Here is a 26,585-nt window from a genome sequence, read left to right as displayed (position 1 = left end):
TGTGAAATTCCTTTTATTAATGCTGTGTGAACACTGGAAATGATAAATATATCTTTGCTTGGTAGTGTGACAACCATCAGACCTTTAAGGAGACATATTCATTTTAAGTACTTGTGTAAGTCTTTGCTGATGTCCACAGGAAAACATAGACTTCATTTCTCTTTGTTCTTTTGAGGTAAAAATCTTGTTTCTTTAATACATTTGCTGAATGGCTTATGTATTTTCATAAACTTCAAAATAATTGAAGGTTAAATTATGATATCAGAGGATGATGACTTTTAATCATCCTGAAATCTCAGATTCTCACTGAAGTCTGGCTTGTTCAGAGGTTCCAGTTATATTCCTGGGAGAAAGAACTTCATATTATGCACCAATATGATGTGTTTGTGGTTGGATGTTTGTTTGTATGTTTATTATAAGAAATTGTCTGAGAAGACAGATGTCTCCAATTAGGCAGAGAGACAGCATAATTTCTTACTCAGTCTTTTATTCTGTTCAGGCCTTCCGTGAAATGGATAGAACTCACATACATTGAGAAGGGAAATTTTTGCTCAGTCTAACAATTTAAATGATAATTTTGTAAGAAATATAGGCACACATAGAAACAATGTTTAGCAAGTATCTGGGCAACTCAGGACCCAATCAAGTTGACACAAAATTGTCATAGACTTAATCATCACAGACTTAAACTCTCTAATGATAACTGGGTCTACATTTTTCCCTTCGATTCTTTTATTGGTACATTTTAGGTATACAGTGCATTTACATTTATCATTGGATACTTGTACCTTTACATAATATATCTTGGTTCTTATTTTTCCCCATTTCCTGTCTTCCCTTCACCCCTTTCATCCTTCCCTATTTACAAAGACTTTGTTTCCATTTTTTCCTTTTCTCATAATTTTTCCTTACCCTTCTTTCCTTTCCCCTACCCCTTTGGACCTTTTCTTACTATTTCACATTATCAGTTATTCATTTTAATCCTTATTTACACTTTCAGTTTCTCACATCAGAGAAACTATTCAGTATTTACACGTGTGTCCTATTTATTTCTCTTTAGAGTATGTCTTCAATATGCATCCATTTAGCGATAAATGTCTCTAGTTTCTCGTTCTTTATGGCTGAGTAGTACTCCATTTTATAAAAAACCGTATCTTCTTTATCCAGTTTCCAGTTGATGGGCACAGCCCTCCTTTCTCTCAGGGGCCTGGACTCCAGGGAAGCTCACTCCCTGCTCTGCCTGAGCTGGGAGACAACTTCCAGCTTTGGCCTTTCCCAGCAGCCCCATCACGGTGCCCTGCAGTGCACAGGGTCAGAGGTCTTGATCCCAGCCGCACACACACATGGGAGCCCCAGCCATGGAGGCATGGTCGGTGGGTGTTCCCTGGGGGCATCCTGACTCCAGCTCCTGTAGGTGGTTTTGGCTGTGGATTCCATCTTCACTCCTGACACCTGAAGTTTCCCCTTGAAGTATTTTGACTCAGTTCTCTGTTTTTGGTTTTGTTTCCCTCTCAGCTTCTTTTCCTGCTTTGCCATCCTCTTTTCTGTTAGGGAAATCAGCAAGCACTCTATTAGCTCTCTAATGTAAAGTAAACATGTTAAGTCAATCTGTCTCCTATTCATGAGGTTAACCTGAGCTAACCTGCAGAGTTTCCTTTTTAATCTAGCTTTGTCCACGAATAGCCCATTCATTGCCAGCAGCGCATTCATGCCCAGGAGCTTGAGAAGAACCTAGTTATCTGTGTGGACAGCTGTCCAGTTCTCTGCAGCACTACTTGACTACAGGTCCCAAGCTTTGTGTGGGAAACCAGGACACTATGCTGCCCCTGGCCACCTGCCACAGTCCCTGCAAAGAGGACAGCCCAGAGGTGTAGGCATAGACACTTGCTATGTAGACGCCTCTACCCCTCAAGACCTGGGAAAGTCTCTCTGCCCTGGGATCTTGTGACGCATTCACATGAGTTTGTTTATTGTGTTGTCCCAGCCTTTGCCTTGTCTGGCCCCTTTTCAGATGACAACAGTAAGGCACGAGGTGACTGGCCTGATGCCACTTTCCTGGGAGTCAGTGTGGTGTCGTACTGTCAGATGCCCCATGCCCACCCACCCCACCTTGTCCGCATGAGGGGAGCTGAGTTCTCACAGCCTTCCCATCTACACTTCCTTCCTGAGTCCTCAGGCCCGAATCTCCCCGTCTCTATATCATAGTCCCTGTACCTATGGTTTTACTTCCTACTCTCTCTGTTGCCTATGGTCAACCAATTCTGAAAATGTTAAATGGAAAAGTCCAGAAATAAATCATCCTTGGGCTTTCAATTATGCACTATTCTGACTGCTGTAATGGACTTTCACCCCATTCCACCCCTCCTGGTGGGTGGCAAGTTCTCCTGGTGTCCAGCTGTTCCAAGGGCATACACTCCCTGAGGCTGGAGCTCAGGCCTCTTGGTCATCAGACCCACCACTGAGGGACATGGTGCTTGATTCCAGGTGGCCCTTATTTTACCTAATGACAGCCCCAGAGCACTAGAGTGGCAACACTGGTGACTCAAATGAGCCAATGCAAATTTGTAAAGTGTGAGTTCTTTATGCAAGAAGACAGTGTGCTGACTTAAAAAGGAAAACAGTGAATCTAGGGCTCCATGCTATCCAGGGGATTGGGTAGGTAGGGTGGGCAGGGAACTGAGTTTTGTGGCCAGCAGGAGGGTACAGGTGGGTGGGTACGGGGACTCGGTGCCCCGCTCATGGTGGCATCTTGTGTGCTCACAGCCTTCAAGGCGGCAGTCCTGATACAGAGGTGGTACCGGCGCTATGTGGCCCAGCTGGAGATGTGGCGGCGCTGCACCTGGAGCATCTTCCAGTCCATAGAGTATGCCCGGCAGCAGGACCAGGGCCAGGTGCGGCCGGGCGGTGCCTCTATCTGCCTCTCAGGCTGGGGCAGTGACCTGGGGCCCCTTGCGTCTTCCCACCTGGTTTCTAAACCCAGGTCCCCTGCTTCCTCTGCAGCTCCATGAGTTCTTCAACTACCTCGTGGGTCATTTCACCCCCAGCAGCCACCATGAGAGTGAGTGTGACTGGCCATGACCTCACATCTCAAGGTCACAGGCTGCAGGGAGCATGGGGGCACAGAGACGGAGCCGTGAACCCAGGGGGAGGCAGAGGATGAGGGAGAGGTGACAGATCATAGCGCGAAGGTCTCTATTCTGGGTTCCCTAAAACCACGCCTGGAGACAGTGTTGTAGTGCAAGGAGTTGATTTAGCAAGTACAGGGTGGAAGGAGATGGGGAGAGGGGAGAAGGGCAGAGGTAGCAACAAGGGGGCACCAAGCTACCACTGGGTGCGGGCAGGTGCTGGGAAACAGAAACCCAGCTCAGAATGACATCCTTGGCCACCCAGACAGAAGCATCGAGTCCCGTGTGTCAGCAGCTTCTGGAGGGCAGTGGGTTCCCCAGCCTAGGAACGAAGCCCCCAGGCCAGAAAAGTTTGGGCAGCTGGAGACACAGTGCCCACGGGCCTGGCATTCGCTGCCCTGGCCCAGTGCTGCCCACCTTGGCTTTGTCCTTTCCCCTGCTCACAGCCCTGGCTTTTGCTTCTTCGTCTTCTCTGGCCCACACATGTGGATGAAAGCCCAGCCCTTTCCTTCTGTCAGTGCCCATCAACCTGTTTCCTGTTCTGTCCTGGGTGAGCTGATGCCAGCCAACACTGTCCCTCCCACCACAGTCCCCTCTGTACCACTAATGAATGGCATGTCTGCCCATAGTCAGCCCTCCTCTGCCCATGCCAGGCAACATCCTAAGCTGCATGCTGACTGAGCAGATCCATCCTCAGGACTTGGAGCTGGAGACCTGTGGTGACTACAAAGCCATTGAGGTGCCTGCCAATTACACTGGGCCACGCCTGTCCTTCCCGCTGCTTCCTGGCCACGCCACTGCCCTGGTAGAAGCTTTCAGGCTGAAACAAGTAAGCTTGGGGAGCCCAGGCCCTACATGCGAGCAGTCCACACAGAAATCTCCCAGCTGAAGGGCCCATCCTTAACTGAGAGACAGCCCCCTTCCTTCCTTGGCCAGACCTTAGGTCACCTGCCAGTGTCTTGACAAGGTCCTCCAAATCCTGACATCTCTCTATGCATTCATCCTGCAGACATGGAGCACTCTGTGGCCACCTGGCCTGGGCACATGGGACACAGCCGTGAGCAGGATGGGCGCTGGTCCCTGCCTGGGGCTGGTACACTAGAGGGGAGGCAGACAGTAAACAACGATAAATAAACCAGTGCACAGGAGAAGGGGCCAGGCGTTGGGGAGAAGGAATTTAAGCTGGGGTGGGAGAGGGCTGGGAAGGCACTTTCTGAGCCTGGGGCATGGTGTCTCAGAACACGCCAGGCAGTGTTTGAGCAAAGACTGTTCCAGGAGAGGGAGCAAGTGGGAAGAGCTGGTGCAGGAGGCTGCTAGGCAGTTTGTGCCTCAGAAGCTGGAGGCCCCTGTGGCTGTACAGCAGAGAGCCAGGAAGAGTAGAAGGCGGTGACTTTTATTTTTCTGAATGATGCGAGGAGACTCTGGACATTAAGCACAGGAATGGTGTTGATCTGACTTGACTTTAAAATAATCATCCTGGTTGCCATGTTAAGAATAGAGTATTAGTCAGGCCCAGTGGTGCATGCTTGTGATCCCAGTACTCTGGGAGGCTGAGACAGGAGGATTCCAAGTTAGTAACATAGTGGGACCCTGTCTCAAAGTAAAAAAATTTAAAAAGTCTGGGGATGTAGCTGAGGGCGAAGGCCTTGGACTCAATCCCAGTACCATAAAAAAAGAATTGACTAGAGTGTACAGGGAAGGGCTTCTGCTGTAATGATGCAGACAGAGGATGTAAGGAGTTTGAAATGCTGATGGTAGAGGCAGAGATTGTGAGAAGTGGTCAGATTTGGGCTTCAGGTCAGGTTCTGATCTTCCTCTCTTTCCTGTGGGAGAACTCACAGCAGGAGGAGTTGGGCTGCTTCTCAGGCTGCTTCTCAGCATGGCAGGGTTGCTCTCTCCCATCCACACACACGCACTTCTTCCTGCTTAGCTGAGACAGCCATGTGCAGCTCCCAAACCCAGGCCTGGAGGGCTTTGGAGAACAGAGGGGAAGGAGGAAATTAGCTCAGGATTGCTGGGGGACAGACAGGGACCATGAAAAGCAGAAACAATGACAGAGGTGAGACAGGGTGAGAAAGAAAGGCATCCTGTGGCATCTTGGGAGCCATTCCCCGGTCCCTTTGGGGTCACCAAGCAGGGTGGTGGGCTGTCAGTGTCCTGTGTCCCCCTCCTGCCTCCCAGCAGCAGCTGCATGCTCACTACGTCCTGCATCTCCTGCATGAGACCAGGAGGCACCTGGCGCAGCTGCCGAACATCACCAGAGTGTCCAGCTGCTATGGCAAGGAGCTCACAGTGTGTGGTAAGAGCTCAGGGTGGCAGCTGGGAGGCTCTGGTGTGGAGGGACGGGAGGGTAGCGAACAGGCAGGTAGAGTTCCATTCCTTCAAACTGGCTGTCACTCATGTGCCCCACACTGTATAGACAGGGAATTCAGGGAGGAGGCTCATGTGGCTCAGTAACTGTCCTGACTCTGAAATCAACCCCCGGGCCACATGCCAGCCTCTCTTTGATGGGCAGCAGTTTGCCTACCTGCATGGAGCAAGCCCAGTCCATATACTGTTCCCTCCCAGAGAAGTCCAGTTCCCAGCTGTGTCCCTTGTCCTTCATCTTCATAGATAGCCAGCATCTGTCCGGGTGGACCGAGGCCCACACTCAACCCAAGGCCACCCGGGGCACATGCAACCCACACACATCCTGTCTGTCCTCCATGACCTCAGACTTTGAACATCAGCATTCCAACATTCAGCAACGAGAGGATTTCATGTTAAAGTCTAGATTTTGCAACTTCTCTTGAAAACTTGCCTAATGCTGGCCCTGTAACCACAGCAGAGCCCTCCTGCTCTTGTCCGAGTTGCAGGCCTGTGTTGTTCTGTCTATCGCTGCTAAAAAGGCCGGTCGCTTGCTATTTATGAAGCTCAGGCAGGAGTTCTGGTGCTTTCTGCTCACAACCACTGCAGCAAGGGGGAAATAATGAGGGTCTGTTTGTGATGTGGAAAAATTAGTGAGCGTTGGATTCTTTGTCAGGTTTTTCTAGATTCAATTTTTTTCTCTTTACAGTAAATTAGAAACAGGGGTAAGGACCAATAAGAACTGATGCTCTTTTCCTTTTTTAGGAGACTTACACGGCCAGTTGGATGACTTAATATTCATATTCTATAAGGTATGAATGTTCATGCTAAGTTCCTTTCTGTGAGGCTTAATTTGGAAGTCCAGACACAGTATTTAGCAAACAAATGCCCAAGTGGTGGTAGAATCTTTAAACTATGATTTTTAAAAATATTGGCTTCTATGCAGTAAATATGTGGTATAAAAACATTGCATTTTATTCTAGTACATTTTTGTATACTGTTTAACAAATATAAAATGTTACCTCAATAAGTAGAAAGAAGCATTATCTAGCAACTGATTTTCCTTTTTCTAGATAATGAAGCTTGGTTATCATCAAAGCAACCAAAAGCTATTTTCATATCTATGATTAGCTATAAAATCCAGACCGTAGAACAAACATGTGAATATCGTAATAATTTAATGTGATATTATTAGACACATACGATACACATCCCAAAGCATTTCCCCTTGTGTTTTCATGTTTAATTCTGAGGACTCTGAGATAGTAATTATTATTATTGTTAGTATTTTAACGTGGCCAGAACTTAAAACTGGCCTTCGCATCACTGCCCAGCACCCTTGCTCCGCCCACACGGCGCCGCTCTGGCCCTCCGAGATCTGTTCTGACAGGGAATCAGAGGCTCCGCCTGGCAGGGAAGGACACGCTGCAGTAGGAGGCCCGGCGCCCTGGCAGGAGCCCCAGAGCACAGCGCTCGGGGCAGACCTGACTAACCTGATCTCCTCTCCCTCTTCCCGCCCGCCTCCTCCACCGTGCTCTGTCCGCAAGAACGGCCTCCCATCACCAGAGCGGGCCTACGTGTTCAACGGGGACTTCGTGGACAGGGGCAAGGACTCGGTCGAGATTCTGATGGTCCTGTTCGCCTTTATGCTGGTTTACCCGAGAGAGTTCCATCTGAACCGAGGGAACCACGAGGACCACATGGTGAACTTACGGTACAAGCCCAGCGCTGGCTGCTTCCTGTCTGCTTGTTGCCACTCTAAAAATAAATATTTTGCTAGTTTCTTATTTTAGATACCTGTCAAAAGTGATTTTCTAATTTCTGAAAGAATGCACAGTATATAATATTTTTAAAGATTTAAAAAATTTTACATACGCTCTTAAATAAGACATTTTTTCAAGTGTATACGCCTTAACATATAAAGAGTAAGGATTCACCACAGAAAAAGTGAGAAATATGGACAAACAAAAGGAAGAAAATTATAATATCTCTTAATTTCTCTACCCAGAGGTAATGTTATAACTGTAAATATTTTGGTAATTATGCCTCAGTCTCTTTTCTAAATAGTTTAAGTACACTTGTATAAAATGTGCATTTTTATACTAAATTTATTTTAACACCTATTTTTGCTTCTGTACTTAGATATGGCTTCACCAAGGAAGTGATGCATAAATATAAAGTAGGCTGCTTTTATTATGTTTTCTTGGGGGAGGGATTGAGACAGGGTCTCACTATGTAGCCCAGGCTGGCCTCAAACTCACAGTGATCCTCTTGCCTCAGCCTCCTGAGTACTAGGATTACAGATGCACACCACTATGTCTGGCCACTATGCTGCTTTTAAAAGAAGTTTCTCCTAGTTCAGGGAAGGTGAATGAGTTATTTGAAACCTACTATCTTATTAATATCATGTTTTCAGATACATGGAAAGACAATATTAAAAACACTTCAGGATGTGTTCTGCTGGCTTCCGCTGGCCACGCTGGTTGATGAGAAAGTCCTGATTCTTCATGGTGGAGTGTCGGACAGGACTGACCTGGAGCTTTTGGCTAAATTAGACAGGCACAAGGTACAGATGAATGAAATAATGCAAATCCCACCTTAATATCCTGTTTCACTGCCAGCATAAAGTAAATGTCATCCTGCATGCTGAGTCCTGGAGACTGAGAGGAGGGTGGAGAAGCACTGAGAGCCCACCGTGGGTAATGGATTACTAGTGTCACCGCCAAGTGGTGGGGGGTGCAGCTGGTGCTGTGGCTTTGCCACCCTGACGTAGAGCACCTGAGCCACCACCCCTCTGAATAGTCTGTGTTTCAGGGTGTGATGTTCCCAAGTCAGAATCAGGACTTCTGCTACTAAGAAAGCAAGGTAGACAGCCATGAAGACAGATGTAAATCAGGGTGGTGACACTCTTAGCGTGTCCCTTTGGTTTCCCCAATTTCTGTGCACACTCTCCACACACAGCACCAGGCTTGGCCCTCCCAAGGCAGACTACTGGAACCCTCCAAGCTCATCCTGTAATTGCTTTCATCTTGAAATCCCAAGGTTTCTGTATGTAGGTCCTATTTATAGGTCTGGACATGGCTCCTTGAGGTTTGGTAGCTGTCTGTGTCTGTGTCCACCCAATCTCATTCTTCAAAGAGGGTGAGGATAACTCTTTGGCAGAGGTGGAAGAAGGGAAGGGTACAACATTCAATGGCTCCACCCCAAATCCTCATCACCAAACCCCTGTCTATGTCCCCGCCCTCAGCCCTTGAAGATTATTGAATCCCGTGGGGCCAAAGGCCCACAGCCAGTTCTTGGTATTTCCCTTGTTAATTCTGCATGTTGCCTGACACCCAATTTGTTTTTAACTCCCCTACCCCTTGCATCTTGGTGGTTTTGGGGGACTTTCAATCCATATTCTTTGTCCAGCTATATCCACCATAGGGGACCATCTCACAAGAGGTATCATGTTTGATTGTGAAAACACGGAAGCAGAGGAACTTAGAGAAGCAGCACGAAGAACTTTCTGTAGCTAAGCAGAAAACGAACTCCCTAATACTTGGCTACGAATTCTGGAGAGGGGGTGATGCAGCCACCCATATGGTCTGGGAGCCCTGGGAAAGAAGACAGAGATGGCTGGGCTCAGAATCAAGGGTCTGGATTTAGTCTCAGAAGAGCCTTGGAGTCTCTGTGCCTTAGCTTTCTCATCTGGAGTGGAAATGATGGTGCTGTCTCCTGGAGCCAGCAAGAGATCAGTCAGTGCGTTTATATGAAGTGCCCAGAACGGTGTCCGTACACAGTGGTCCTGTTAGCCTCCTTAAGAATCTGAGTTATGAGAGCCAGGGATTTAGCTCAGTGGTTCAGCCACCTGCCTCGCAAGCGCAAGGTCCTGAGTTTGATTCCCGGTACCAAAAAAAAAAAAAAGAATCCAAGTTATGGATGCTTCTTGGAGCAGCTCATAACATCCTAATGTTACGTGAGGCCAGAAGAGTTGGCCCCTTGGGAGGGGAGGTGGCGAGTCCATGGGTTAGCCTGACTTTCCTCTCCCATGCTGGGTTATTGCGAAAGTGATTTTCCAGGCTGTCACAGGAGGCCCCTGTTCTCCTCCTCAGTGGGCTCCTCTGTTCACTCTCTCTGGGCATCCTCTGCCTTCTCACTCTGGGCCTGTCCACAGTGGGATGGGGGTTTCTGATGTCAGCATCCTTAGGTCTAGTTGCAGAAAGTGCTCATTCTTTGAGTGTGCTCACAGTCCCCTCTAAGGCTAGACCAGAGGTGGCAAGCCTCTGGCATTCATACCTCAGTGGGCTGTTTGTGTCATTGAAAGCTCTAAAAGGTTTGTCATCACTGGACTAGGCCTTTGTCACTGATGTCCTTTGGAGGTCATCTCCCATGGTTTCCACCGTGGCACTCAGGCACAACAGGGACGGTTGCTCTCTCTCCACTCAATGCCACCCTTGGCTCTGTGGCATATCCTGTCCTTCCCTCTGCATGTGTCCTCTATTCTCCACTGGGTCCCAGTGCCACAGTGACTGGAGTCAATGAGAGGACTCTGCTCAGTTCCTTTCTGCTCGGGCCCAGGCAGCAGGACTGCCCTCTCCTCTCCTGTACAAGGCTATGCACAGGACTGCTTCTCCCACAGAACCACCCCTGTTCCATTTTCCAACCCCACACAGTGGCCCCCTGCCTGCTGGAATCTGTCCTGAGACTCTGGATGCTTGAGACTGCAGAAGGGAACCAAGCCTGCCTCTCCTATGCTTACCTGCACACTCTGCAGCTGGGCAGCTGAGCTAATTGGCCTTCTGTGTGCTGTGCCCTAGGCCTGGCTCTCATCACAGCTCCTGTGCTTTGCAGACATTGTTAAGCAGAATCAGGGTCACTTGAATGGAGCACTGTGACACGGTGATAGTCCATCCGATGACCCAGATTAGTGGGCAGGCAGTATGTACAGCTTGGATACGCCAGACAAAGCAATGACTCATGTCCAGGCACAGTGGGGAGGGATTAGTGCGAAATTTCACAATGCTCCTTGACAGGGCACCACTTGAAACCTAACCATTGTTTATTTCTGGAATTCCCCCCTTAATACTTTCGGACCACACTTGGCCCTAGTAATTGGGTTACTGGGAAGTAAACCACAGTACCACGGTGCCCACTTCCTTCTCTGCTCTAGAATCTGTGGGATGACAGGGCTACCTTTCTGAGAGCATTGTATTCCTCTCCTTGTCTGAAACCACTAGGTTTCTAGAGAGAAATGATGACCTAGTTTGGTGTATCTCAAACTACAGTACCTGTGCAGAAGGACTGGTTGTAAGTTTCCAATTTGGAAATATCAATACTTTTGTAAAATATAGTAAATGTGAAACATTAATGAGTGAAATACGGACAGGTAAATCCCTTGATGGCCTATTGGCAGGTGACAGTGGTGTCAAGCTGCTGTGACTGTGTCAGCTTTCTCTCCAGGTCTACGCTTGTCTGACCAGGCCAGAGCCCACGTGCACAGACAGTACTCGGTGGCCCCTAGGACTGAGACTGTCCTGGAGGCCACTGTGGCTGTCAGAAGCTGCCTGTTGCCTCCCTCCAGCCTCTGTATCTGCTTTGGACACGTTTAGATCCTCTCCACCATGAGGTGCCCGATGCCAAGGGAACCCAAGAGGCAGGTAGAGGTGCCCAGCATGGCCAGTGCTGCACTGAGCTCTGCAAAGAGACGCACACCCTGGTTCCTGCCCCAGAGCTGCTCACTCCCCTCCTCACCGCTCCACTCCAGCTCAGACAGCAGGACCCACAGGGCTGGCCGGTCTTGCAGGGTCCCCTGCAGTGCCCCCTTGGCTCCCCTGGAGCTGTCCCGGCAGGTACGACGCTCTGTGGACTTGGAAGTAGAGCGGTGCCAGCAGCGAGCAGGCTTCCCTGGGGTCCAGGGGCAGGAGGAGTCCTTACCTTCAGCCTCTGAGGGGGACCTGGATGCTGGAGAGCCACTGGGGCCCACCCAGGAAGAGTGGCAGCAGGTAGGTGGTGTTCAGGGCTGCTACCTGGAACTGGGCTTCATGGTGTTAGGGGTCAGGATTACAAACAATAGACCACACCTGTTCCTTCTGTATGCATTCAAGGCACACATTCTGGGACCCTCTTTCTTGCTCTCTGAGGTTAGGATACCCCCCAGAAGGACATGAGTGTTTGCATAATGCATCCCATGTTGAAGAGGTTTATAAAGAATGGGAAGGTGTGGCAGGTGTCTCTATTGAGGAGATCCGTGGTTAGTGACTTAGCACCTGTGGGAAAAGAAGGGCCAGTTCAGTTGGCACATTGCAGGCTAGGTCTGTCCCCAAACCGTGGCTGCTGTAGCTCAAGGCCACAAGATCTAGCCAGCAGTATCTCTCCTCTGTTAACAGGCAACTAAGAGCTTACCAAGAATCCTAGACCCATGTCACATGGCCACCCTAAGCTCCAAGGGAGATGGGAAACTATGTTTACCTCAGCATATTGCTGCCCCAAACAATCATTATGTTAGTGAGGAAGAAGTCGGAGGAGAATGGATATGGGGATGCAATCCTCAGGTTGGCACAGTGACTGTCAAACAGACGACTCTGGCAGCCAGGTGGAAGGCACAGCTGGGCAGGGCAGGGGGGCAGGAAGGTGTTAGGGAGGCCCCTTAAAAGACCACCACAGTGACCCAGACCAGAGGGGCAGGTGATCTCTGCCATGGTTTAGAGAACTCCATAAACTCACTAGTAGTCAATTCTCTTTGACCTACAAAAGCAGCATATGGTTGCATATGGTTCATCCAGCAGAGAGAATTCAGATATTTTAAAGAGCTAAACTTAGCAGAACTAGGTGATTTTGATTGGATGGAAGGTGGTAAGAAAGAAGAGTTGGGGCTGGGGATTTAGCTCAGTGGTTCCTGTGCCTGCCTTGCAAGCGCAAGGTCCCAAGTTAGATCCCCAGTACCAAAAAAAAAAAAGAAAGAAAGAAGAGTTGAAGCTGATTCTGAGCTAGAAGCTGAGAGAGAGAGAGAGGGCGGGGGAGAGGGAAAGGGAGAGGGGAAAGAGGGGGAGGGGGGAGAGAGGGAGAGAGGGAGAGAGAGAGACAGACAGACACTGAGTTTAGGCTACATGCTCCCAGAAATTGGTCTGGGCTTCAACAACATGTAGAATCAAAATTTTAAAATGCAGGTCTCTGCTTTTGCAAAACATGACTCAATAATATCATGATGATATTTATAAATCAAATGTAGTACATTCAGAAAGTATCAGGTGTCACCAACCACAATATACTCAGTTATTTTATCTGAGCGGCATGGGTAGCAATCAGTGCTTGCTTCCCTGAGTATCAACAACAGGCAGTCTAAACTGCTGAAGATTGCTCAGCTTTTCCGCAGATTTTTAAAAAAAATTCTCAAGTTGCTGGAGGAGATAAAATGTCAACAGCCCTTTACCAGGAATACATGTGGGTGTGGTGTTCTGCCATCCCAGGGACCCCTGTCTGCTCTTTGGAGAAGCATCCGGGAGCCTGGGCACTGACTCCAGCTGATCGCTGCTGGCTGTGGCCAGAGCTGCACCCCGAGCAAATTCATCTCTTCCCACACTGACCTTACACACGATATCTGTTCTCCAGAAAATAGATGTATACTTGCCAACTGACATACACACAAGCACATATACTCATTTTGTGAGTAATAACAGATTCTGGAACTTTGGGGCCCAAAATACAAATGTATGTCAAACTTGATTGCATGGAAATTTATTCACTTATTTTTCTTTAGATATTTCTCCCCTCCTTCTTCCCATCCTCCTCCTGTTCCTCCTTGTCTTTCCATGTAGATGACCAAGAACGACTTGGTGCTTTTCTCTTGGTCCCCCAGGTGGTGGACATCCTGTGGAGTGACCCCATGCCTCAGGAGGGCTGCAAGGCCAACTCTGTCCGTAGAGCGGGCTGCTATTTTGGTCCTGATGTGACAGAGCAGTTGCTGCAAAAATACAACCTGCAGCTCCTGATCCGGTCCCACGAATGCAAACCCGAAGGCTATGAATTCTGCCACAACCGAAAGGTGGGTGAGCCCTCGAAATTGTGCCTGTTCATGTGCCACCAAAGTGGGTGAACAAACCTCTTCCAGGCCAGGTGGGATGAGTCTGTTGGTTTCTAACAACCAGCTGTGATGTGTATTTGTTGCCCACTTGCTCAAAGTACCTCAGTCCTGTTTGTCATTCACTCCTGACTTCTAGAGCTTCTCTGAAACTCACAATTGGATTAAAGCCACTGGTCACCAACCCACTGAGGGTAAGGGGCATATGCTGCCCCATTCTGGGAACTGAACTGGGAGGGCAGTGTTTTCCCAGCCATGTTTGATCCCATGTTCTAAGCAATGCTACAGACACTGGATTTCTGCATCTTCCAGCAGGGATTCAGTGTTGTTTCTCTTGTCAGCAGTATAATGACTAATCTTTGAGTGTGTCCTAACCTGTAATATTTACCTAGCTTCAGGGATGGGAGTCTGTATGCCCAGGAATACTAATTTTACAGGAGAAAAACAGGTTTCCAGGGAAAATAAAATGGGGTTGAGATAAGTAATCTATTGACCCTGGGAACCTCTTTCTCTGGGGAACCCTGCTCTGAGACAGAGCTCTCAGCCCCAAACAACTGCCTGCCTCTAAGTGGAAGGAAGGAGGTGTTTTCTATGACCCCTGCCATTTTTATTTGGGATCAGAATGTGAAAAATGTTAGGAATGTCCTATCAAGTGTCTATGGCTTGAACCAACAACTCCTGCCTTAGTAATACTGATGACATCAAAATTTTTAAAAGAAGGAAAAGAAAAAGATCCATAGATGAGTGCTAGGGCGAACAGCAGCCCTGACGTTGGGTTGGGCCGTGTAGTGCTGGGGATGAAGAACTCTTCGGAGAATGTGAATGGTCTCTCTTTTCTGTTGGATCCAGGTGCTAACCATCTTTTCTGCCTCCAACTACTATGAAGTTGGCAGTAACAGAGGGGCCTATGTCAAACTGGGGCCAGCCCTGACCCTGCACATTGTACAGTATCAAGCCAACAAGGCGACCCACACGCTCACCATGAGGCAAAGGCAAGACTTCACAATGACTGGTTTTCAGGAAAAAGTTACATTGTTTATAGAAATGTGGAGGCATCAAATGTGATTACATTTATCCAATTCTATGTGAGAATTCAGAATGTAGCCAGCCAAGACAGCATTAAAGTCTAGAATCAACACGGTAGGGATCTTATTAGTCTGTTGTGTTACTATAATGGAATACCTAAGGCAAGCTACTTACAAAGAAAAGAGCCTTTTTGAGCTTACAGAGGCTGGAAGTCAAAGATATGGTGGCCCCATTGGTTCAACCTCTGGTGAGGACCATAGAGTGTGAGAAGGAAAAAAAATGTCTTGAGACAGGAAGCCAGGTCAAGAGGGAGTTGGCAGTCTCACTCATTTCATGTCAACTTCTCATGAGAACTTTGGGTCTCACAGATCCCACTGGACACTCCCCCTGGACCTGAGGATCTTGCATGAGCCCCTCCTCTCAAAGGTCCCAGCCCCACTGAGGACCAAGCCTTTGGGGGACAGAAAAGGCATAGGATTCCTTACAAACACTCTCCCACATGCTTCCTTCTCCTACACTCTTAGCTCCACTCCTACCCATGTTCACAGGAGCAGGAATCTCAATGAGGACCTCTCAGGTGAAGTCCATGTATTAGGCATTGAGTCTTTCTAAGCTTCCTTTTCCATTTTTTCTCATTCACAAAAGGTTTGTGGCACCCCCAGAAGCCACAGCAAAAGGTCCTCTCGCTATCTGGGGACTTACGATGGATTTCACTGGCACGTTTGTTAAAGATGACTCTTACTGCAAAGGAAGTGCATAGTGTTGTTATTTAAGTGGTGCCTGTTGAGATGATTCTGAGTTCTAACCTTAAGAGAGAACTTCTTTTTTTTTCTTTTTCTTTGTATTGGGGATCAAACTCAGGACCTTGTGCTTGTCAGACAGCCAGGGTGGCAATGAGCTACATCCTTGCCCCGCCCCCCTTTTGTTACCAAGGATTGAAGTCCGGTCCTTGTGCTTGCACAGCAGGCCGCAAAACCACTGAGCTAAATCTTGGGTCTTACCCCTCCTCCCCTTTTTAAAAGCGAGAATTTCTGCCTATTTTTATAAAGAAATAACTTATGTATGTACTGTCTCACAAGCATTTGTGAAATAGATATCCTTATTGATTTCAGCCTGAGACACAAGATCACTAAGAACAGAGATTAAAGTAGCTGGCTTGTGACCACACAGCCAATGAGTAGTGGAGGTCTGTAGGCTTGGAGCTGGCAACATTATTCAGGCCCAGGGTGTTGAATGGCTCTCCAATATTACCTCCCGTGGAGGACAGAGCCTTGGGTATATAAGGTGCTCATAGACATAGGCTACTGAACAAGCATCTTAATTAAACAGCCTCACTAAATTAAAAATCAAAGTAGACAAGGTCAGCTTCAACTAAGTGGATAGAGAACACATTAATATTAACATTTACCTTGCATGAGTGCTATAAAAGTGGATTGTTTTAAATCACCTTGAGTTATTGAATACAGGGCAGCCTTACTTAAAAAGAAGTATTAGGAAAACATGAAAGCTCACCAAGTGAGAATCAAACCTACTGGGTAGCAAAATCATCTGTGGAGCTTTATAAAAGCCAGCAATGATGTCCCCCAGCCCTGTTGAACCAGGTTGGGACTCAGGCATTGTCCCTACAAAGGCAGCCACTGTAGAGAATCCTGCAAGTAGTGTATATTGATAAGATAACATGCAGCTCTCTGAAAGATTCATGAATTGCACTAAATAAGCATAACAGTACCTGATTCTCCCAGAAGCCCCTTCTCCAGTGCAACTATCTGGAGTCTGGAGTCTGAGGGTTAACTTAGAAACATGGGACTTGCAGTTGGGTCCCAAAGTCCACAAGCTCTGACGTGCTTTCCTGAGAGGTCTCTTCCTTCAGAACCTGTTACTTCTCACTCACATCTCTTCTCCCAGTATCAGCACAGTCTCCTGGGGCACAGCTGTCCGGGTGATGCCAATAACTGTGTCTGCCTCCATGTTGCTGAGAGATTACAAAGAGAACCCATGTAGAATCCCATAATGGCAGAATAGGTGTGGCTGAACAGTGGGGACAGGGAGCTTCATACATCAGATGGCTTCTGAGGACCCTGCCACCCTCCACTCCTGCAGAGCTGTCCATGCAAGCAGCTGAAGCACTTTGCTTAACCTTTTATCTCTTCTTATGCTTGTGTTCATTTAGCCATGGACATTTGTTGAGCACTTGCTTTGGGCCCAGAATTACTCTAATAATCCCAGAAGAATGGGAAAACTAAATTAGTGTTACTTTCTTATTCATAAATCTTACCTTCAAACTGCTTAACATCATAGTAAGATGTGACAGATGCATGAGTGCATTCTGTGTGTCAGGCCTCTGCCCACTGCCGGGCCTACATTTGACCACTTTTTCTGCTCAACAGTCCCACGAGATCAGTGCCATTCACTCATCTCTTTCACAGATTCAGACATGGAGGCATAGGCTGGTGAGACAGCTTTACCAAAGATGTGATCTTTCTCCAGAACTGATCCAACCTCTTCCTATCCTGGAAAGGACTATGAGAGCAGGTAGTTGGTAAGACAGGAGATGGGAAAAGGGCAGCAGGGCCAGAGAAGGGAGCCTCACCCTGCACACACACACCCTTGCAGACACCACGCAAACTAGGCCTACATGCATGGACCTCACCTCACCCATTCAGGTACCTGTCCTGTCGGTGCACGCTAGGGAAAAGCAGGACAGCAGCAGGAGAAATAAGAGATGGAGCTGAGCCCTCAAAAGCTGGGCTCATGTCTAGGGGTTCTCAAGTTCCAGCCCACCCTGGGCAACTTAATGACTTAGCAATACCTTTTCTCAAAATAAAAAAGGAAGGGCCGGGGATGGAGCTCAGTGTGAAGGCCCTGGATTCAATCCCCAATATCACCAAAATAAAACAAACAAACAAACCAAAACTGAGCACTTAGAGAAACTGAGATATTAGAGAAATCAGAAATTTTGCAAAGCCTGTGACTCTTTCTTCTAACCAACCTCTCCTGTGTCCTCTCCTCTCCTGGCCCAGGATCAGCAGAGTGGAGCAATCTGCACTGAGAGCACTTCGGGAAAAGATGTTTGCCCATTCCTTGGACCTCCTCCGGGAATTTAAAAAGCATGACAAAGGCAAAGCTGGTAAGAATAGAGTGAAAGAGTCATAGAGGAAGAAACCGAGCCAGAACAGTTCTTGCTCTCAGCAGTTAGTAAATAAAGAAATATTTGTTAAATGATGAAAACCTTTGACTACTTCATTCATCTTACTCAACTTGAGATCTCATGTATTTTTCCCCAAATGTTGACATTCTAAGCTATTAACAGAATATGAACTTGGCCAAGTATAGGTGGCTGTGGAGAAAAGAAATGGAGTTTTGGGGGGAAGGGAGAGCAATAAGGACAGAACTAAGCAAAAAACAAGTTGAGGAAGTCACAAGAGTGCATCTCAGACTAGCCAAAAACTGACAGCTCAACTTTTCCACCCCTTGAGTATGGATGGTTTCCACCTTTGAGTTGATCTGTTTCAGGTTCTATTATGCATGCCAAAAACTTTGGCTTTTTCCATGCATGGTGGTGCACATCTGTAACCCTACTTGGCCAGGGTTACTTGGGAGGTTGGGGCAGGAGGACCTCAAGCTGGAGGCCGGCCTGGACAACTTAACAAGACTTTGTCTTAAAATTTTAAAAAAAGAAGGGCTGGGGATGTATCTTATCCCTGTGGGATCTAGCTCATCCCTAGTGGAGTGCCCCTGGGTTCAATCTCCACTACTAAGGGAAAATAGCCCACCTCCCTAAAAATCAACCCTATGTCTGCTCTATTTAATGGAATGTCTAAAGACCTTTGACCAAATGTCAAAGCCCCATCAAAAGTAGCAGTGATATTTTTAGGTTGGTACCAATACATTTTCCTATATACATATTGTAACTGTTCCAGTGAATAATATTTTCTAAGGAACTTAGGTTTTATTTAAAGCAACTAATGCTATACAGGATATGTATAATATTTTATGATCTTATTTACAAGAGTCTTATGTGGCTTCTAGTTGTTTTTTCAAGAATAATAAATTAAAATCAAGGATGCCTGATTAAATCTGAATTATAGACAAACAGACAAACGCTTTTATGTAATATTTGGCAAATATTATACTTCATTATCTGTTTAAAGTTCACATTAACGGGCCATCCTGTGTTTTATTTGCCAAATCTGCCAACTCTGCTATGACCAACAAAAATTATGACAATGCCCATTATAATTATTAGTATTAGTATTATTGATTTGTTGAGACAGAGTCTTGCTATGTAGCCCAGGCTGGCCTTGAACTCACAGAGATTCTTCTGCTTCAGCTTCCCAAGCGCAGAGATGACAGGCATGTGCACCATGCCTGGGTTAATGCCCGTTCTTTCTAGTACCTGTCAAGGTAACATGTGTGTCTGATGTGGGGGACTAGGGATGCAGGTGGCAGGCAGACATATGGGCCCTCCCCGCAGGTATGATCAGCCTGAATGACTGGGCGGTGGCCCTGGAGGCCGTGCTGCACTTGGGCCTGCCTTGGCGGGTGCTGAGGCCCCAGCTGGTGAGCAGCAGTGTGGGCAGCACCCTGGAGTACTCAGCCTGGCTGCAGGACTTGGCCAAGGACTGGCCCAGCCGAGAGGTAAGCCAGGGCAGGGCATGAGGGCTCTGTCCAGAGACAGCCCATACCTTATAGCTAAGACAAGGCTCAGTGACCACTGGGCGACTCTTTGTGGCTTTCTTTCCTTTTCTTTTTCTTAGTCTGTTTGCAGTGCATAATGATCACTTTCCCTGTGGGGAGTTGGTGCAGGCCCATAACACTTCTGAAATCTTTTTACCTCCTCTTCTCCTCCCCTCCCTCCAGCATCCTTCCATCTCTTGGTCTCCTTGCCATTTGCAAAATATTTATCTTCCTGTTTCCTATTATCTGTCTTTTATTTTGCTTTTTAATTTATTTACACTTTGGGTTTCTTATATAAGAGAAACCATGTGATACTTAAACTTGTTTGTCTGATTTATTTCACTTAACTTTATGGTCTCCGGGTGCACCCATTTTCCTACAGATGACTCATTTATTCTTCTTTATGGCGGAGTGGTGCACCATTGTGTTTCTTTATCCAGTCATCTGTTGAGGGACACACAGACTGCTTTCAAGATTTAGCTATTTTGAGTTGTGCTGCTGTAAACATGGGTGTGCATGGATCTCCATTAACATGGTATCTTTAACTCTTTCGGGGAGATACCCAGAAAGGGAATGACTTGTGGCTTTCTATGTGACTGTGAGTGTCGTGGTTTCCCTACCTTGCCTCAGGTAACCCTCAAGCTCTCCCCAGCAGGGAGGCATTGTGGCCACTCTGAGAGCCAGGTGGACACGGCCCACACAGTGAAGAAACGTGCCGGGTTGCAGAACCTTCTTCTAAGCCAGCCCTCACACTCCAGTCTGGCTGGGGTGCAGCTCAGCGGGGCCCTAATTCTCACCCAGGCCTGGGTTCAGCCCAGAGCCACTGCACAGCCAAGCACACTCTGGTCTCACTGACATGAGGGCCATTTTATTCCTCACCACTGTGCTTCCTCCCCTATTTATAAAGTCAGTCAGTAAACACTCACTGAGGAAGTAACCTCGGTAAAACCTGGGGTTAGGTACTTTAAAAAAGCAACTTTATTGCAATATACTTCCCACGTATGGAATCCACCCACATAAAGTCTGCAGTTCAGTGGTTCTTAGCATATATGCATCCCTTGGGCCAGAGGAGGGGTCTTGTTCAGGGACCCTCTGCAGAAACAAAAATCTGTGGCTGCTCAAATCCTCAGTACAAAATGGTGCAGCATTTCCATTAACCTAAGCATGCCCTGCACCATACCTTGCATCATCTCTGATTACCTGCACTTAATGCTATCTAAACCCTAAGTACATAGTTGTTACACTGTAGTGTAACAGGACAAGAAAAGAGGTGTGGGTGAGTTCACTGCAGACACCTTTCTCCCTAACATGTTTCCTCCTTGGTGGGCTGAGTCTGTGGGTGCTGAGCCAGTAGACACCAGGCACCTGCATTTGTGCAGTCATTCCCAGAGCTTCAGCTGGGCTGTGTGCTCCCTGGACCAATGGGTTATATGGTAGGCTGGAAAATGCCTTCTCGACCTGGGGGCATTGAAGTGGTAAAGGAGTGGCAGGTTTTTCAAGAGTGTATGGTTATCAGAGTGGATTGTGTATTAATTACATATTAGGATAAGACTAAACATAAAAGGAAAATGAGTTTCATTCTTCTAGAACATACAATCAAGTTTGCTGGAAACTCTGTACAGAAACCGATCCAACCTGGAGACCATTTTTAGGATCATCGACAGTGATCATTCAGGTAAATAGAAAATATTTTACATCAAATCCTTTAGTCTTCTTTCCTGTCCCATCTGCTCCTCTCTGCTCAAGCATACTGGGGGCAAAGAAAGCAGTATCAGTGTTTCTAAGTGGCACACACTAAAAAAGTAGTTAAGCAATTAAAGGAACCTGTGTAGCTACTCCAGAGGCTTTGGCAGGAGGAGCTCATGAGTCTAGGAGTTCAAGGCCAGCCTGGACAACACAGTGAGACCCTGTCTTAAAAACAACAGCAAAAGGAAGGCTGCTTAGAAAGGCACAGGACAGAGAAACATGAAGATAGATGGGAGGAAAGCTTGTTTCCAGAAGAATAGTTGTTAAATATGCTGTCCTTTACAGTTCCATCAAAGATTGCCCCAAAGTGATGAAGGGGTGGAGAGCAGAGAGGCTTTGCAATCTCACTCCAAGAGTTTAAAAATACACTTTAAATTTTGAAATGCTATAGATTCAAAGGAAGCTACCAAGAAAGTGTGGGAAGGGGCTATAGGCCTTTTCCTGTTACCCCTGTGGTCCAAAGGTGTTTTTCAGTAATACTACCTTTTTAAAGGCCTAATTTACATAGGATATAATATATTTACAAGGTTGTGGTGACCTCACCACGGTTTAATCACAGGACACTTTCATCACTCCCTAAGGAAGGCCTGAACCCAATAGCACTCCCTCCCCCAGCCCTGGCTCCTGTCCACCTACTTCCTGTCTCCATGGACTTTTCTGCTGGGGACTGTTATACACGGCCCTTCAATGCCCGCTGGAACCTCTCATTTACCACAATGTTTTTAAGCTTCATCCATGTTGCAGCAGTGTTAGCTCCTTATTCCTTTCTTGTGTTTGGATAAACCATCTTTTGTTCATCCAAAGTAAAATCAATTTTATTATTGACAGCATAAAATCAGTTTCTAACAGATGTGTTTGATAGACATTTGGATTATATTTTACTTATTGGATGTTATGACCAATTTTGCTATAGATACTCATGTACAACTTTTTGTTTGAAAACGTACTTTTTGTTCTCTTGGGCATCTGCCTCAGAGGCAGTAGCTAGGTGGCAGGGTAATTCCAACTTTCTGCTGTCCTCCTGCTTTGGACAGTAGCTGAGCCTGGTCACATCCCAACCAAGGGGCATGAGATTTCCAATTGTCTATGTCCTACCCACACTTCCTGTCTTCCATTTGTCTTTAATTTGTTGTTGTTGTTGTTTAACTCTGTCCATCCTGCTAGGTGTGGAGTATCACTTTATGGTTTTAATTCACATTTCCCTAATAACTAATGATACTGAGCATCTTTTCATGTGACTATTGGCCATTTACAGTATATGTTCTTTGGAGAAACATCTATTCAAATTCTTGGTTCATTTTTTAAGTGGACTGTCTTTTTATTTGAGGTGTAGGAGTCATAATGTATTCTGGATACTAGATACATACTTTACAAATATTGTCTCTGATTTTATGGATTATCTCTAATGCAGAAAAGTTTTTAATTTTGGAAAATCCAATTTATTTTTTCTTTTGTTATTTTCACTTTTGGTGTCATATCTAAGCTATTGGTGCATAATCCAAGGTCACAAATATTTACAACACTGCATTAAGAGTTTTATGGTTTTTCTCCTACATTTAGGTCTTTCATCTGTATAGAGTTAATTTTTTGTACCTAGTATGTGGTAGCTGTTCCAACTTCATTCTTTTGCATATGGATATCTAGTTTCACACCCTCCATCTTTGTGGAAAAAACTATTTTTTTTCCCCATCAGTTAATTCTGGAACTTTTGTTTTTTAAAAAAATATCAGTTGACCTGGGCTGGAGACATAGCTCAGTGGCAGAATGCTTGTCCAGCATGCGTAAATCACTGGCCTTGATCTCTAGCACTTTTTTGAAAAATCAGCTGACCATAGATGTTTGGATTCAAAGGCTTTTTTCTGAGATGGGACTTATTATATTGCCAAGGCAGGCCTCAAACTCCTGGACTCAAGCAATCGTCCTGCCTCAGCCTTACCAGTAGCTGGGATTGCAGTTGTATGCCATCATGCCTGATTTAAAGGCTTTTTATAAGCAGAATAAACTAGCATATGTTTGGGATGATTTAACATAAGCCTTCTCAGAAGTGATACTACTGAAGTTTGGGACTGGATAATTAATTCTGGGGTGGGTGGGCCATCTCTGCATTGGGGATATTGAGCACATCTCTGGCCAGTATCCACTGGTGCGAGTAGACATCTTGCTCATGACAATAAAGTGTCTGGAGGCATTGCCAGATGTCCCAGGGTGTAGTGGGGAGTGGAAGAGAGCTGCTCTGGGCAAGGACCACATGTGACCAAGAGTGTCCTGTGACCCTCTTGGGATCCACACAGCTGTGAGGCACTGGGGACTCCATGTGTTCAGCAGCAGGGAGCAGGTGTTCTGGTAGGGATGTCATCGGAAATGCATCCTGAGGGCAAGCAGGCTTATGCAGACAGACTCTTCCCACAAGGGTTCATCTCCCTGGATGAGCTCAGGCAGGCCTGGAAGCTGTTCAGCTTGCACATGGGCATCACTGGCACCGATGACTGCATCTGCAACCTGGCCCAGAGCATCGACTTCAACAAGGATGGCCGCATCGACATCAACGAGTTCCTGGAGGCCTTCCGCCTGGTGCAGCAGTCCTGCTCAGGGGACACAGCCTTTGGGCACATGCAGGACAGCAGCTGCGGTGGCTCCAGTGAATCCTGACAGTGCACGTCTGCTCTTGCGTCCCGGGCGATGCCCAGATTGCTGGGACTTGAGCAGGTAAACCTGCCATCACAGTGCATGAGGGTTGCCTTGCACTTGGGCTTGAAGGGGCAGATGGTGCGTGCATGTGTGTGTGTGTGTGTGCACGCACGAGCATACATGTGTGTGCATGTGTATACAGGTACTTTTAGGTTTATAGTGCCCCATCCCCACCTCAGGTATAAGTATTTTTAAATTCTGAAGTCTACTCCAGTTAGGAACTACTGATAACCCAACCCCTTTATTGTTTTCATTTTATACCATTTTTGGAGGGGGATAAGAAAGGACTTACATTTCATTGTTCTTTTACATACATTTTTCTTTAAAACTCTAAGATGAACATTTTATTAATGTAATATGAAATGATTTAATTATGTGATAAACTTAATAAGACTGACATTCAGTGGAGAACAATAAATTTACCTTCATTAATCAGAAACACTTAAAGCCATTCTTATCTTATCGTCAGCATCTCTTACTAAAGCTTGTGGTTTTCATGAACTGCAGAGGGAGTGGCTGGCTGCATTAGAAGGGTCTTGTGCCACTCAGCTTAGTTCACACCATGCTTCTAAACATAATAATGCACATGTAACCCCAGCAATTTAGCTCTCACTTCTTTCACAGATTTTCAACTGTACACAGAGATTTTCAGCTATCCACATAATAGTAAACTCTTCTTGTTCTTTCCCTGGAGTCTGCATGCTTGCAGTGTGGGCAGTTCACAGTGGGGCGCAGCATGGACAGCTTGGTACCCTCCATTGCTGGCAGGGCGCTTGCAGAAGCACCTGGCCTAGAGCTGTGTTTGATCCAATGTGAGGCCAGTTAGTGACTTCTATTGTGTTCCATTGATTATGGGTTTTGCACAACCTTGTATGGACATCACTGTAAGAATGCCAAAAAGAACATTCTCAAAACCAGCTCTGCAAAAAAGCCAGCCAAAGAGCTGTGGAGAGCAGATGGAGAAAGCCATAACTTGCATACGCAGTGCCCAAACAGCCATGTTGAAGGAGCTATCTTCTTAGACCAGGGTTCGTAGATATGACACACAAAATGTCACAAGTAGTCATTTTAAAGATAAAAATAAGTAGTCACCATAACACCTGGAAGCAATGACGTCTTTGTTTATCTCAATGGGGCCACTTATTCCATGAAGCCAGATTCAGGAGCACAGGTGTGTGTTAGGTATAAAAATCTATTTCCCATAAGGTCCTGGCTGCTGTAAGGTCATTCAGGCCAGTGTGGTCTGAAAAGCCTAAGGCTTCTGGGCCAGGAATTTAGCTCAGTGGTGCCGCCGCCTGCTTTGCAAGAGCAAGGTCCTGAGTTCAATCCCTGGTACCAAAACAAACAAACAAAGAAACAAACAAAAGCCTAAGGCTTCAGATGTCAGAAATTTCAAAATGACTGTTCCAAGCCACCAAGCTCGGCCTTGAATTAACTGGAAGTTGAGTTCAGGTACTCCTAGTCTTTGAAGTTTACTTCTCTTTAGAACTCTCACTCACGTCATTATCAGCAATGAAGAATAATAAGAAGATAAGTACATTGGATTTCCTAACATCAATATAAAGCAAAGGATAACCAAAACCACATTCATATAAGTGAGCTTCTGGAATTTTCTTGGCTCTATGTACCCCAAACATACATGGGAAGTAATGAGGTTGACTGTATAAAAGTATAAACTGAGCAAAAAGCAGCATTGGAAGACAGAGGGCAACTTGATGTCTTCCATAATTGTGGGAGGATCTGAGAATCACAGATAAATGCACATCTGAAGCAGCAGGATGGATGTGAAGAAATTTTGCATCACAAAGGGCTTCGCGCGGCTGACAGTGCAGCACAGTGCTACCGTCAGTCCTGATGGTGTCCACTTCGGCACTCAGTACAGATGCAGAGGATCTCATCAGTCATCCTTTAAGATAAAAAATCACACCCATGTCAAAACTTGCAGGTCTCCCAATCCCCACAGCTCTCTGATTCACGTAGAGGTTTCTTTCTGGTGACCTCCCAGCAGGTTGATCTTAGCTTCTGCTCCAAGTAAATTCATTATTCCTCTGAATGTGCAATATGAGGACACCATGACTATTGACTCTGGATAAAGATGGATTTGTTTTGCTGCATTAATGACAAAGGCTATTCAGTAAGCCTGTGGTTCATAATCATCTACACTCCTTCTGCTTAAGTCACTTTCCTCCTCTGTGGGAAAAAATCCCAACACCCACAACTCTAAGGAAGAAAGGTTTATTTTGGATCACATTTTGTAGAGGTTTCAGTCCATAGTCCATAGTCGGTTGGCTCCAAGGAAGGGTGGCATGGCAGAGGGGCATCACAGAGGAGAAACAGTCTATGGCATGGAAACAGGATGCAGAGAATGGGATCAAGGGAGGAAGGAGGGTGATAGATCCTTCCAGGCCACACCCCTATGACCACCTTCTCTGATTCTGCTCCACTTCCTAACATCACATTCAGCTATAAACTCACGAGTTGACCAATCCATATCCCCATAATCCAGTCACCTCCCCACAGCCCCACCTATGAGCACGCAAGGTTTTTGTGGGATATCTAGATATAAACCATAATATCTTCACGAAACACAGGTGCTTCAGTAATGGTCTTGAAGTAAGAATGACAGCTGGGCATGTTGGCACGTGCCTGTAGTTTCCACACTCAGGAGGCTGAGGCAGGAGGACTGACATGAGTTCGAGGCCAACTTGGACTATGTAGTGAATTCAAGGTCAGCCTGAACTACATGGGTCTCAAAAATAGAAAAACAAAAAACAAAGATGAAGTAAGAATGACAATCCCATTTCAGTGTTGAAAGTCATCTTCCAAAAATTTCTTCCAAAAGTGAAAGGTGAGAAAAATGACAGTCATTTGCAAAGAGTTGTTAAATGTATCCAGTGCAAAATTCCCACAAAGGCAGT

General features: G+C 46.4%; 1 protein-coding gene, 1 long non-coding RNA gene and 2 pseudogenes across 4 annotated transcripts; 1 reads left to right on the top strand and 3 right to left on the bottom strand.

The window, feature by feature from the left end:
- Positions 1-5,829, bottom strand: LOC147825474 (uncharacterized). 3 transcript variants are annotated; one of them, XR_015440741.1, is made up of 4 exons: positions 5,653-5,829; positions 4,965-5,097; positions 4,064-4,223; positions 1-1,544 (listed from the first exon to the last, which is right to left on the bottom strand). It is a non-coding gene; the product is annotated as an uncharacterized LOC147825474 (long non-coding RNA). The 3 variants fall into 3 exon arrangements; XR_015440740.1 differs by having other exon boundaries at positions 4,074-4,223; XR_015440739.1 differs by lacking the exons at positions 1-1,544; positions 4,064-4,223 and having other exon boundaries at positions 4,905-5,097.
- Ppef2 (protein phosphatase with EF-hand domain 2) lies at positions 2,235-24,807 on the top strand. The gene is made up of 15 exons (XM_013067710.3): positions 2,235-2,891; positions 3,001-3,058; positions 3,779-3,954; positions 5,310-5,424; positions 6,237-6,283; positions 7,019-7,185; positions 7,614-7,650; positions 7,888-8,037; positions 11,063-11,455; positions 13,309-13,494; positions 14,380-14,522; positions 17,577-17,683; positions 19,031-19,194; positions 20,821-20,908; positions 23,390-24,807. Exons 1-15 carry the CDS (start codon positions 2,739-2,741, stop codon positions 23,626-23,628), a joined length of 2,223 nt encoding a protein of 740 aa, XP_012923164.3. The 5' UTR covers positions 2,235-2,738; the 3' UTR covers positions 23,629-24,807.
- On the bottom strand, positions 24,213-24,941 carry LOC110346871 (putative C-mannosyltransferase DPY19L2 pseudogene; annotated as a pseudogene).
- On the bottom strand, positions 24,939-25,824 carry LOC101706135 (putative C-mannosyltransferase DPY19L2 pseudogene; annotated as a pseudogene).
- Between the last annotated feature and the right edge of the window lie 761 nt (positions 25,825-26,585).

Source organism: Heterocephalus glaber, unplaced genomic scaffold, assembly GCF_053883595.1.
Source record: "Heterocephalus glaber isolate CG9 unplaced genomic scaffold, H.glaber_assembly_v1.0 deba00001503, whole genome shotgun sequence".
Lineage (NCBI taxonomy): Eukaryota > Metazoa > Chordata > Mammalia > Rodentia > Bathyergidae > Heterocephalus > Heterocephalus glaber.
Note: the sequence above shows the minus strand (reverse complement) of the source record. Positions and strands in the feature narration are given on the sequence as shown.